The sequence below is a fragment of the Trachemys scripta genome, chromosome 15, assembly GCF_013100865.1.
Source record: "Trachemys scripta elegans isolate TJP31775 chromosome 15, CAS_Tse_1.0, whole genome shotgun sequence".
Lineage (NCBI taxonomy): Eukaryota > Metazoa > Chordata > Testudines > Emydidae > Trachemys > Trachemys scripta.
In genome coordinates this window covers 5,113,503-5,127,467 of record NC_048312.1, presented here as the reverse complement: position 1 = coordinate 5,127,467, position 13,965 = coordinate 5,113,503, and the positions used below count along the sequence as shown (strand labels likewise).

General features: G+C 43.5%; 2 protein-coding genes across 3 annotated transcripts in view; one reads left to right on the top strand and one right to left on the bottom strand.

The window, feature by feature from the left end:
• Positions 1-2,765, bottom strand: part of RPL6 (ribosomal protein L6) — a gene marked incomplete in the record, with an annotated part of 3,852 nt that extends 1,087 nt beyond the window's left edge. Inside the window, 4 exon segments of the mRNA XM_034790873.1 lie at positions 359-407; positions 1,067-1,210; positions 2,373-2,471; positions 2,569-2,765. Of these exon segments, the coding sequence (XP_034646764.1) occupies positions 359-407; positions 1,067-1,210; positions 2,373-2,471; positions 2,569-2,733 (457 nt within the window).
• Positions 2,766-5,110: 2,345 nt separating this feature from the next.
• The window catches only part of PTPN11 (protein tyrosine phosphatase non-receptor type 11), a 43,639-nt gene continuing 34,784 nt past the window's right edge, over positions 5,111-13,965 (top strand). For both annotated transcript variants that reach the window (XM_034790872.1, XM_034790871.1), the window contains exons 1-2: positions 5,111-5,288; positions 11,822-11,944. In XM_034790872.1, the coding sequence (XP_034646763.1) occupies positions 5,275-5,288; positions 11,822-11,944 (137 nt within the window). In that variant the 5' untranslated portion in view covers positions 5,111-5,274. The remainder of the gene's footprint in view (positions 5,289-11,821; positions 11,945-13,965) is intronic.

Genomic DNA, 13,965 nt, shown 5'->3' with positions numbered 1-13,965 from the left:
TCAGATGCAAGTCTTGCATCTGAAGAAGTGAGGTTCTTACCCACGAAAGCTTATGCTCCCAATACTTCTGTTAGTCTCAAAGGTGCCACAGGACCCTCTGTTGCTTTTTACAGATTCAGACTAACATGGCTACCCCTCTGATACCAGTGCTATCTAGTGTTTCTAGCATTGGAAGACTGAATGATATCAGAACTTCGAACAGTCATGTCACGGGTACCTCAGGTTTGTCAGAAAAATTTCTATTCCCAGACAAGTACAACAATGGCAATCATGGTAGAGTCTGAAGACAGGCTGCCTGGACAGACTTACAGTGAATTCAACAGGAATTCAAGAGACTTGAGTGAATAAAGTTTCTTACCTGTTACCAGCAACAGGCCACTAGCAAGCTGCTTCAGGAAGACCACACGCTGAAAACCAAACACAATAGGACATTAGTCTGAGACAGCAATGCTAAATGCAGTTTGATGTCTGAGAAAATATCAGGACCTGATTTTTGTACAAAAAGTTACAAAGGAGGAGAGACACACTTTAGCCAGAAAGACAAAAGGCATAGCAGTACCAAATCCACCACACTTTAGAACAAAGACTGTTCTAATTTGACAGGACCCATTCCCAATGGTTAGGGAAACCAAACTAGAAACCTAAGTAGCTGGACTATGTTTAAATTGTCTAGTTTAAAAAACTGGAACAGGAACTGGCTTGGGACCCAACAATTTCATTCCTAAGTAGCCCCTTTTGTAAGTTACATGGGTTTATATTGGGTAAAGTCTGGCAATCAACTGCAAGTCCCTCCAATTCTTTACCTATCACAGAGGTATAAGCAAGGCATGGTCTACACTTCTAGGTACGTCAATATATAAATTGTCAGTCAGGGGTGTGGGGCAAACCCCCACCCCTAGCACTGACCGAAAAACTCCTTCTGTTGGTATATGCTGCATTTATAATAGGGGGCTATGGCATCATAGGCTCTGCAGAGCATACAGAAACTTCTAACAGACCAGCCAAACCAGTATTTTGAAGAGCAGATGTGGCATGGAAGGATATATGAAAGACAATTCTCCTTTACCTTGCCTCTGTGGCGACCAGTGAGAATGATCAGAACAGTTCCTGGAGTAATAGAAGCCCGCAGTTTCCTCTTGTGTTGGCAGAAGGGCTTTTTGCCATGACTCAAGAGCTTGCGAGGAACGTCTTCAGTTGGATAATATCTAGGCTAGAGAAAAAGCAGCAAATTATTAGCCAAAACTGCACTTTTACTATTCCATCAGCGAACTTAGCGAAAATAGTTTAATCTGAGTTTTGATCCTTCCCCTTTTAGTGGATGCAACACAACTTCTCTCATGGGAAGGCCATTTCCACCCTATCCCACTTTAGATTTTTTTGTTTGTTTCTCTGTTGTGCACAGGATTCACTTTGCTGCAGGCTAGCATTTTACAGAAACTGGCACTTTGAGTGATACATGTTAGGTACAGGAGGTTGCATTTTGCATCAGATAGCTAATCAGTTACACAACATAGAAAAAAATAATACAGTAAATGTATGTTATTTGTGATTGTATTTGCAATTCACTAGAGAGATGCCAGAGGAGCCCTACTGTGCTGCTCATTCATAGGCCTAGGCCCATTCAAACAATGGGCCTAGTCCTTCATGGAGGTTGTCAGGGTCTTCCCATGGGAAACTCCTTAATGCTGCATGCAGTAGTCTCCCTTACATGTCAACAGGCAATTAACCCAGTAATATACACCCAGAAGCCAACTGTACACATTCTCTGATTCAGGTCACGTCTACACTGCCTAACAGAGGTGTGAATAGCAGTGCTGTAGCTCCCCCATGTGAACACTGTGGGTGTGAACGAAAAGGTTCCTAGTTTGGCTGGAACAGCTGCTCTCCAGCTTCATTGTTAAGTGTGCCACCTTCTTTAATAAAAAAGAAACTGTGAAGTAAATGTATGGAACATCAAGCTCTCATAGCATCAGTGATGCATGCACCAGTTACGGAACACCCGTTCTAGAATATTGCAACACAAAAGCCACAATAAATATAAAGATGGGATGTGTGTATCTTTTTAAAAGCAAGACTTACTCCCCACCCCATTTTTTACCCCCCCCCCAATATATTAACAAGTCACTAGCTTAAATGCAAGTACCTACATAACAGTTTTACAGTGCTATACAGACAACCTATAGTGGAGATTATACTGTCTCATAGCCCAGAAGTACATCAATAGCAGCACTATCTAAGGAAGCTTTTCAATACAGAATAGGGAGCATATTCTCTTGTCATCTACATCAATGCAACTCCGTAACTCAGTGTTTAGCAGGAGCAAAATTCTGCTTGTGCAATTTAGTTAATTTTTTCCACTAATCTATTCTTACCATTTTACGAACTTTTACCACACGGTTGCCTCCATTCTTATCTCCCCCAACTGGTTTTGTGAGGGTAGCAGGTGCTTTCTCTCTCTTTTTCTTTTCTATCTATTGACAAACCAAAAAAAAGTTTCAGACAAGTTAACTTATGAAAGTTTGGGACACAACCTAATTAGTTAAACATCGAAATTCATTCCCTTTATACCTTTGTTTCTGGCGCATCATACTTGCGCTTGTAGATGGCTTTTCTGGCATACATCGCTGATCGGGAATATTTCCCAATTCCTCGGGCCAGCACTGGGTTACGGCTTGCATGGTGCTTTTTGGGCTTCTTTGCCTTCTTCTCACCTGCCTTCTTCTCGCCTGCCATCTACCAAATATCAAAATAAAGTATTAGTGATTGTCACATTAAACAAAGTAACTGTACAGAAAAAAATGTAATTGCTGCAAAAAACAAAAGCAAATTATACTTAAAATATCCATGGTATTCCTACAGTGGTCTTGAGACTATTAGTACAGTAAACATAGCCTATCTTTTGCATCAAAGCCACCTAAACTACACGGAGCCTAATCAAGATGCACAGGACACCACATCCATTGCCTCTTGCTTGTAACACAAGGCCACGTATATAGTAAATACAGGTGATACAATTCAGATACCTGACCATGCCCCAAAGTACTAAAACAGAGATCCAGGGAAGAGAAAACAGCAAATACAAGTTGGGGCTGCAACTGCATGACAGCCCGTAGAGGGAAGTGGAGAGAGGGGCAATAACCAACTTCTCATGCCCAAGGCCATAGCCACATGGTGACTTGGGGCTTTTACATGCCCTAGACAGAGTACCCAAGGTGGCCAGGCTCAGATGTGATTTACCGCAGGGAGCAGAGACTGGAGGCGAAGGAAGAATCCCCGTCCTGTGTGTGCCCACCACCCATACGATACGATCTGCCTCTGGCTGGAGCGTCCTCATACGTTTCGGACCAAAGGCTTCAAGCCGGGCGGGGGCTGCACTTTACAGGCTCCCAACCTCTGCTCCGGCTGAGTCCGGTCACCGCCCAGGGAAGGGGGCTCCTAGGCTCACCCCCCACCAGAGCAGTTATTCAATCCATTACGGCGGCTGCCGGATCCCCAGCCACACAGTCCCCATAGCGGGCCATCCGCGGCCTACACTCCCCGGCGTTACCGGGGCCCGCGAACTCCGCACATACGGGCCCCCCCGCATGTATCCGGGCCCCCCGGAGCCACCGAGCCGGACCCACGGGCCCTTCAGGGCCGCCTCACGGCAGATGGTGGCGGATAGTAGCTACTACTCCCCCGCAATAAGCGCCGCCGCTCCGCCATTCTTACCTTCCTAGAAGGGAAAGGGAGCAATATCCGGGAACCCGGCGCTAAAGCGAGCCCAGCGTCTGACGTCACCCCGTCCACTCCGGGGCACGTTGGGAGATGTAGTCTGTGGCCTATAGCGGTTTCTGGCTGCCTATAGGTCTCTACGGCGCGGAGGAGGGTCAAGATCTGGGTCAAAGGGAGGACACTCTCGCCCTCTGGTTATAGCACGAGGTAGTGGGAGTTGGTCACGAGTGGGATTGACTGGATTCTATCTTGGCTGGGGTTGGAGAAGAAGGTATGTGATGTGTTGAGTAGTTACAGGGCTTATGGGTTCTGTTCTTGGTTCTGCAGATGACTTAAGCCCTCCCCGCATTGTAGCAAACAACTAAGTGTTTAATTTCACTATCTGGAACTTGTAAAAGTAAAGGTTGTGTAAATCTGCAGAATGGGGGTCTTGATTAATAATAAACCTACACATTTCAGAGTAGAAGCCCTGTTAGTCTGTATCTGCAAAAAGAACAGGAGTACTTGTGGCACCTTAGAGACTAACCTACACATGTCAGAGTCCTGGTTCTATATACTTTAGTTTCCCCGTCTGCATATTACGTCAAATAGCTACTTCGCAGAGTTTTATAAAAGTTACTTAAGCTGACACTATTGACTTGAAAAACACAATTGTAGACAAAAATTGTACCTACTGTTATGTGTAACCCCCAACTATAAATGAAAGATATCAAAGAATTTTTTTTCTTTTTAAGTTTGTTTCTTTGAACTTTTGAGAGCATTTTGAATATAGTAAAGTATCTTGTTGATGGTTAGTTGCGCTTCCCCTCTCAAGCAGTAGGATGACTCCAGCGTGGGAGTAAGATGCCTTATATTTTTGGAAGAGGATTTTTTTTTGTTTTAAATAGCACGGTTTAAAAAAGGATCTCGATCAGCAAACTCATTTTTTTAAATGGTCATTAAAAACAAGTTAACAGTATCGCCTCAGATCATGTTTGTAAAAGATTTAGATGAAAGGTGCTACTTTAAGTACCATGTGTTACCACGAGACATTTAAAAGCTGATCCTGTGCACCCAGAGAGTGCTCAGAAGATGCACCTATGGGTGCACACTAGGGTGACCAGACAGCAAATGTGAAAAATCGGGACAGGGGGTGGGGGGTAATAAGTGCCTATATAAGAAAAAGACCCAAAAATCGGGACTGTCCCTATAAAATCGGGACAGCTGGTCACCCTAGTGCACGCAGAGCGCCTCTAAAATATCCAGCCATCATTCCCTGCAGATCCCTCGTGCCAGCAGCACTCACTGCATGCCCGCCCTGTGCAGCCCGCAGCGCTCCAGGCCAGACAGGCAGCCGAGCGCGCGCCTCGCCGGCAGGCCCCGCCCCCACCCCCGGAGGCTGGGCCGGTCGCGGACGGATGACGTCGTGGCAGGCTGCGCCGGGGTTCTGTGTCTCCGCGGCCTGGCTGCGGCTGCTTTTCACGCTCCCCTCCGGGTCCCCCAGGCTGCGTCCCGCCGGGGGAGCCCCCGTGAGAGGCCGAGACTCGGGGGGCCTGGCAGCTGCAGGCGCCGCGGGGGAAAATGACATCGCGGAGGTGAGGCGAGGGGGCCGGGGCCACCTGCCCCTTTCACTGGGGGGCGGGGCCCCATCTTCCCCTGGAGCAAAGGGCCCGGCGGTGGGCGGCGGAGACTCCCCGGGGCGGGGCGAGCCCCCCTCCCCCTGGCGCGGGGCCGCTCTCTGCTGCGGGTAATTAAAGGGCAGCAGCCCCCCTCCCCCCGGGTGTTCTCTGGTGTAGGCAGGGGCCCTCCCCCTCCAGATCCCAGCGTAATTTATTCAGTGACCCAGTAAACTGTCCGTCTGGCATTCCCGGATCCGGAGCATTCACCCCGGGTGACAATGGGCATTAGCAACAGATGCATTACTGAGTGTGCGGATTTGGGAATTAAAACGTGAATCAGCTTCTACAATTATTAAGTGCAGGCTAATGTTTTAGGTGGCCTATACGATAGGTGTAGTTTAGCAGTGCTCGGCCCTCTATGAGCTGAGGGGTGAAAACATTATCTACTTCCAAATACCTGCAATATTTGCTGGATTTAGAATTTGAAAAACTCAGTTAAATTTGAGTTTATTGCAGAGGTGTATGTCTTTCCACATCTCATTTTTACTTTGTAGAAGACTCTTGTTTATCCTTTGTCAGTACATTTCCCGTTTATTTTCTTTTATTCTTTCTTTTTTACCTGTATTTAATTCCTTTGATTATGAAAGCCGACAGTATTTTTAAAAATCTGATTTGCTTTATGCTGTCTGTTTACTTTTTCTTTTTCAGTTTAGAATGATGAAGCTAGATTATCAATTTCATTTCAGGGTTCTCTTCCCTCCTAGCACCATATTATTGTGTTTGGATCTCCAGCAGCTTGAATAGATATTTAAAGTGGGAGGGAAATTTTAAAATTGAAATGGGGGGGTGGGGTGGAATCTTAAGTATTTCTTTTCATATCAGTTTCAGTGATGCTTTCCCACCCCCCCCCACCCCTTTTAAAATAAAGCCTAAAATGCATATGCCTGCATTAGTTAAGTGCCCATTTTACAGTCTTTGCTTACTGTCCGACTCTTGGGAATTAGTCGTCTTAGCCCATTCAAAAGTTAAAAGGGGTTAATGAGAGAGAGTGAATAAAGATTTGAAATACAGACAAACCAGTGAGCCTATAAGTAGGAATAATTAAACTAAAAGTCACCGCTTTCCCGATATGTCTAGTTGTGTCAGCCAAAACCCAGAAGCACTCTAATCTGTTCTGCAGTCAAAACGGAGATCTGAGTAGCCCAATCATGAAATGGAGAATCATATTGATTTTGTTTCTCTTTTCAAGGTGGTAAATCGATACTATGCTCCTCTCTTTCCCTCCCCCCAAAATTTTGCTGACTATTCAAACTCTAATCAGAAAAGAGAAATACACTGTTAATGTAGTGTGTGATTCAAGGATGTCCTAAACCTTCTGAGTTCTGCAAAGGGCTTTTGTACAGTCATACCCTGATTCTCCAGAATATTTCTTTATCTGAAACAAGGGCATGTTCCTATCTATCTATCTATCCCCATCCAGCCCCTCTATTTTTATCTATCTATCTATATACACACACACACTCTTGGAAAAGGCCTTCTACTTATCCCCATTGTCCTTGTTTGACTGTCTCATTGATTATCTTTCTACTAGCATTTTTGCCTTATTGTAAAATGCCAAGTAGAATGCTGTGTGGCTGAAACTATTAAATCATGCTTTGGGGAACATTAAACCCTCTGTTCTCATTGTGGGCATAAATAGAATATGTTGCTATGTATTGGTTTTTGATTGTAATCTAAGCTCTTGGTCAATTTTACATTAGGAGTAACTCCTTTGTCTGCTTAGAACAGAGCTAGAAAAGGAAAGCAGAAAAAAATCTAAAATGCATTCCATTCCTATGAAAGGAAACGTAAGTGAAAATCCTCTATAGGGTTTATATTACTCTAGTCTGTGTCTGTGCAATCCTCTGTGCTCTCCCACCAGTGTTGGAAAGGATGTGGCCAGCGTGGTTCAAAAGCGCAAATGTGGTGGCAATATGCCAAATGAGGTTATCCTGATCACCGGTCCGGAACCATTTAACACCCCCATTTCTTTCTATTTGGGGTGTTGGACAAATGCATCTTCCTACTCAAAGCCAAAAATACAAGGGTGAGCAAGCAGGAGAACCAGTTACCATTAGAACAGAAGTTACAACATGTGCAAAAACTTGGTCACTTTCCTGGATGTACCTTTTTTGGTCCCAAACCCCAGCTTTGGTGGGCTACAGGAAGAAAGATCCTTCTTTCATAATCTCTTACATGATTCCATAACCAATTTTCAAATATATTATATTAGGGTCCCTTCTGTTCACTGAGATGTATTATCTTTTGGCGTAACTTTACATGATGTGTCTAACTAGTAATGTGGTGGTATGTATATTTGTGTACTTGGAGGACCAGGTGTTGCAAGTAGTGTGTGTGTGTGTGTAAACTTGCAGTGAAGTTGATGGAAGTTCTGCATGTGGCATGCCTGTAGGATTGATTCCAATATGTTCACATTCCTGTGTCTAGTTATAATTACATGAAAAAGAGAAGCATAAAGTTCAATAAAATCTTCACTTAAATCCCACATACATTAAAAACTCCTGCCTGGCAATGTTTTGAAGTTATTGCTTCTCGTAGAAGTTATATAGGGGGGACTGATTGTGGGAAACCTACATAGCCAGATTGTTCCTTGGAGTACATTGTCTAGCATCCAGTCCAGTCTGGCTGTTAAAATCCCAGGCAATGCGGCTTTCACTGCTTCTCTTGGCAGACTATTCCAAAGATTAATATATTTCCCCATCAGGAAACTTTCCTTGACATTCAGGCAGAATTTTCCCATTATTAATTTCATCTTCGTTCTATCCCTGTGTCTCCCTGTATCCCACATGAAATTCTTCTTGCAGTTTACACCTTCCAGGTTCTTGTAAAGCTGCTTTGTCTAGTTGTACCCATTTAGGACCAGATGTTCAAAGGTGTCTAAAGATGGCTGCTTTTGAAAATTGGACTAGGTGCCTGCCTCTATCTTTTGGCATCTAAATACTTTTAAAAGTCTAGCCCTTGGTCCATATAATCTTTCTTCATAATTCAATCCCTCTGACCTAAGTTATTGTGGGTGTTTTTTTTTTTTTGGCAGGGTCATCTTGTCTGTCATCCTATTGCCACTAGTGGCTGGTCACCAGTGTGGGTTAAGTCCGTCTTTCATAGTCCACATAATACACACTATGTGTTAACCATAGATTCCTCTTTTCTAAGCTAATGTGGTCATCTGGGGTCCAGAAGAGGTTAAAGTTATCAGTTACTTAATTGGGTGAAAGTGAGTAACAGACAGTCAGGTTATGTTGCTGGGTTTAGTTGGTGATGGTAGAAACTTGCCAATCCAGCTAACAGGCTTTACTCTCTTCAACCTTTCAAGGTAACTATGTTGAATATCGTGCACGTACTGTGTGTATTTTTCAAAGGAGATGAGGAAAGCTGAGGCCCTGAGTGGGCTTTGAAGATCCCATGACTCTTAGGGCTTGGCTACACTCGGGACTTCACAGCGCTGCCGCGGTAGCACTGTGAAGCGCGAGTGTAGTCATGCCACCAGCACTGCGAGAGAGCTCTCGCAGCGCTGTATGTACTCCACCTCTCCGAGGGGAATAGCTTGCAGCACTGCGAGCGAGCGTGCAGCGCTGCAGGCACTGATTACACTGGCGCTTTACAGCGCGGTACTCGCTGCGCTCAGGGGTGTGTTTTTTCACACCCCTGAGCGCAACAAGTTGCAGCGCTGTACAGCGCCAGTGTAGCCAAAGCCTTAGGGAAGAGTAGGGGTTTTCCCCAATTTTCTTAGCCAAAATGCATGTCTCGCTGTTGTGCTGATTGGTTACTGCCCAGAAGCAGCTGCATTTCAGTGGTATTGCGTATTTATAGTTTGAAGAGCTTTGAGATCTTTCAGGATCATGAGCATTGGATAAATGTAAGATTATCTGTCAATTGATTAACTCTTGTCTGTTGTGATAAACTCAAAGTACTGTAGTTGGATTTTTACTTACATTTTCCTGGTTTGAGCTATACCCAGAGTAGTTTATTTTTTTGGTGGCTCTGCTAAAGGTGCAATATTCTGGACGGGGTTCTCTTGCTTAGATAGGATATACACAGATGTAAGGTTCCCATGTAGAATTACTTCCTTTTCAAGTTGCACTTGTGCACCTTTACTTCTAATTTCCCTGGGTATATTAGCTAGACTGACTCTGTTAGGGACTTGGCTGTTTTGGAAGCTCTAGAAGTGTCCGGAGTATTCTTTAGGAAAAATTTGCCTGAGTAGGGAGTATGGAGTATTACATTATTGGAATAATGATAAGTCTTTCTCAATTTAAGCTGCCAATCAAAAGAGCTGCCCTATGTTTAAACATGAACTTGCACAGCTTTCTGTTATGGCAGTTGACTGTGAAATGTGGATTTATGTTGGGAATAATCAGAAATGCGATGTACATTTTTAGTTATAGTATTTTTATAAGTGTAACAGAGCAGATTTCTGCCAAGCAGCCAAGTGTCTGTATTGCTGTGATGTTTTACTTTACTCAGAGAAAAACTCACTGGGTTTTTCAAGAGCAGTGGATTCTGCTGCTTTCTCTCAGATATGCTGTGTAAGTCTATAATCAAACTGCATATGTCCCGGGGTGCATGATTTATAGCAGTTACAAAAATAATGAAGCCTTTCAAATGTCTAGGAAGACTTTAATTTCAAGAGTTGAGGTGAAAATAAAACCCAAGAAAGTAGTTTGGCAAAGCCACTGGAGTCAAATGGTTGCACACTGTTTGCCCAGCATTTTGCATTTCTGTGACAGTACTGTATTTTGTTCTGTGTTCTGTCTTGGCCGGCTGGGTGGCAGTGGATACAGTCTTGCTTTTAGTTTCTCAGCTTTTAAAACATGTCTGGTTAAATTGGGAACTCTCCTCAGACATCTGATTGTGTATTGTTTCTCCATTGATTCCCCTGGTACAACTGGGGCAAGACTTATGCATTGGTCCAAAAGGTAATTGAAATAGTAGATATTTACAGCTATAATTAAGTTTCTGTTGTAACTTTCTGGAACACCTTTTGGTAGAAATTTTCCATGCTCAGTCTCTGCATGAAGGTGAACTCATCTAAAAAGTGTTTTGTTTTGTTTTTTTAGTATTATCTTTGTTTCTGAATTTTTGGCAAAGGAGCTGATTTTGTTAGTATGTGTGCAATTTTGATGTGTCTTTACTATACATGTCTGTATTGATTCAGCTTCCAACCTATATTTCCCTAAGTCACTTCCTTGTGAGAGAGATCATATTTTGGCCTGTACAGGGGAGCCATGATGGAGAGGGAGATAATGGATAGTGAGGGCTGATGCAAACCTCAGATTTTCTCTTCAGTTGATTGCATTGATAGTATAATAAATCAATAACCTCGGGAGGACTAAGTATTATCTAGACCATCCCTGACAGGTGTTTGTGGGCAGTAGAGTTGTAGGCCATCTTAATGTTGCATTACTTCTGTATTGCAGCAGAGGAATAAAACTTGTGCGATGATATGGAAAACATGGACTTGTTAACTAAATCACTACAAATAAGTCTGCTGAAATGTAATGCCATAGGTGGTGATGCTGAACTCTTTAGTTATAGATATAGGCCATATATGGTTCTCCTCCGGTGAGGTCCACTGTTTTGGTCATTCAGGAGGCTGCTTGTGGGTGGTGAAAACCAATATGATGTTCCTCTGTGTTTTGTATTTTAAGAGTGTGATATTTTAGGACCATAGGAATTGACAGACCAAATCAGAGCATTGCTCCATCTAGTCAGGTAGCCAATCTCTGGCAGTGGCCAGTACCAAAGGCTTCAGATTTTGGACAATTGTGGAATAACTTGTCCACAAGGGAAGTTTCTTCCTGACCCCCGTCATCAGTCGGTGATCGGTTTTATGCCCTGAAGCATGAGGTTTTGTTTTGTTTTTACTTTTTAAATAAAACTGTCTTAATGCTACTTTGGATTTTTTCAGTATTCTTATACATGTCTAATTTTTCCTTCAGTCCTAATAAGCTGTAGACCTCCATGGAATCCAGTGGCATCGAGTTCCGCAAGTTGTGTGTATGCTGGTGGTGAGGAGTGCGTGTTTTTGTTCTTATTAGTTGTCTTTCAGTTTCATTGAATGTGACTTTGCTGTTGTGTTATGAGAGGATAAATATGAGTGCCTGACTTCCCTGCTCTATACCATTTGTTTTATATACTTTTTATCATGTCTCCTCTGAAATAAACAGTTTCCAATGGTGTGGCTATAGTACTTCCACTTATATGACATCTCTTATCAGAGGATCTTCGCGATATGTAGAAGAGAACCTACTTTTAACTGGTGACACGAAAAGTACAAGTTAGAATTACAGACATTTTTTTAGATGATTTTTTTCAAAGCGTAACAAAATTCTTTAAAATCTAATATTGCATCCAGTGATTTTAATGTTATCTGATATTTGTGTGGCAATGTGCCCTCAGCTAAAGAGAGATTCTGATTTTAAATTATTTTTCTTCTTTATCTTGTGTAGATGGTTTCACCCGAATATTACTGGAGTGGAGGCAGAAAATTTACTGCTGACAAGAGGCGTTGATGGCAGCTTTCTGGCCCGGCCCAGTAAAAGTAACCCGGGAGATTTTACACTTTCTGTTCGGTAAGTTAAGTGTTTGAGAGGCTCTGTCCTTAATACCCACTTGGCCCAAACATACAGAAGTTTCCAATTGCCGTTGTTCTGTGGAGAACAATCCTGTTTGGGTAGAGAGATGAGACTTTTGTGAGCTACATGTTCTCTATTTCTGACTTCTGAGTCTGTTATGTTGATAGTTTTACATTTGCTTCTGCATAGGAACCTAAATGTCTTTGGTTTTCCAAGTTGTGCAGAGCTTGGAAGGCAGTGGATCCTGCTCTGTAGTGAGCCAGAAAGGTAGAGGTGAAGTGGCAGCCAGTTCATAATTTCTCCATTCCCTGCCCTTTTAAAGAAATCCATTCGGGTTCCTGTCCAGAAAGTAGCAGAGATGACAGCGTTAGCAAGATCATGCATGTAAGATCTGTGCTCCTTTATACCGCACTCTATCTTCTCTTCTCACCCCCCATCACCTCATTAGCTACACTGATCGTACTTACAAACTTGCCAGTTACCTGAGATAGATATTTGCAGTGTAACTTAATGCCCAAAATGTGCTTGGCGCTGTACAACACAGCATGCAAATATAGTCTTTGCCCCAAGGAGCCCACCCCCTAAAAATCCATACGAGAAAGGGCTCATGGAGAAAATCCAAAGGAGGGAATAACATAATTTTTCTTCCCTCTGTAATGTCTCACTTCTTAGGGATTGCAGAAGAAGTGAGGGGGATTTGAATGAGACTAGGATGGTGGCTTGTCAAATAGAAAGAGGCCAATCCACACACACTCAAGATACTTTCCTATAACAAGAATAAGGAAATATTGAGGTAATCTTGTTTGTTAGGAGAAATGAACAAGTTTTTAAAGGCAACTCATGTATTCCAGCTTCTAAAATGCGCCTTCTGGAGTACGTGTCCTCTGAGACAATGTGGGGATGGGGAAGGGGAAAAGGGCATGTCTGACACTTCATTGTTGCCTTACATTTTAAGGTAGTCTTAGTGGAGCTGAGTCAAGGGAAGGAGACCTCGTCAAGGGAAGGAGACCTCATCAAAGATCTGCGCATTGGAGGGGGGGAGGGGCGGCTGAAGTTTCCTGACTGAGAATTCCATTTAAGTCCTACCTAGGGCAGTCTTATGATGGCCGTTGATCTCTGCTCTTCATTGATGTTAGTGGAGGTAGAGGCTAATTGCTTATATAAATGGCTATCCTTGACTGATTGTAGGGAGCAGACCTGTCTTTAAGGGAAATCCCCATGCTGGGGAACCATGTTAGGATGTCTGAGTTGCTCCTTGAACGTGACAGTTGGAGTCTGTCCAGCCTTTCCTAGAGCCTGACTGCTATACCGGGCAGAGCTGGACTCCACTCTGAAGAAAGTGGTAGCACAGAACCCCAATGAGGCATCTTGTGGATGATGAAGACTTCCCTCCATCATGAGAATTGCATATAGAGGACAGGAGGTCTGTGCAGCTTCTATTGGACAATGTGTGTATATCTGCACTGCAAAAACAAAAAAAACCTCTATGGCAGCGAGTCTCAGAGCCCGGGTCAACTGACCCAAGCTTGTGGGACTCTCACTACAGGGTTAAAAACAGCAGTCTAGACATTTGGGCTCTGAGACCCAGGGAGAGAGAAGGTCTCTGAGCCTGGGCTCCAGCCCAAGCCCAAACGTTGACACTATTTTTAGCTCTCTAGCGTGAGCCCCACAAGCCTGAATCAGTTGATCCGGGCTCTGAGACTTGCTGCCGTGGGTCATCTTTTGCAGTGTAGATGTACCGGGTGGGCTCATGAAGACTTGTGGTTCAGTGGAGCCATTAAGTAATTATGGAATGAAAAAAATCTTATTTCTGTACTGACTGTTAAACAACCACTTCCTCTTCCTGTAATCCTTGATGTTGTTTCATTGCCCTGCTATTAGATGTATAGTTGCTTCATTCACAGTGTGCAGTAATTTAGATATGCTGCAATTCATCTGCTGGAAGGTGCCTGACATATAAAGATAAACTACTAAAATTTCCAAGCTAGTAGAGTGGAATATTTTAAAGTGATTGGTTT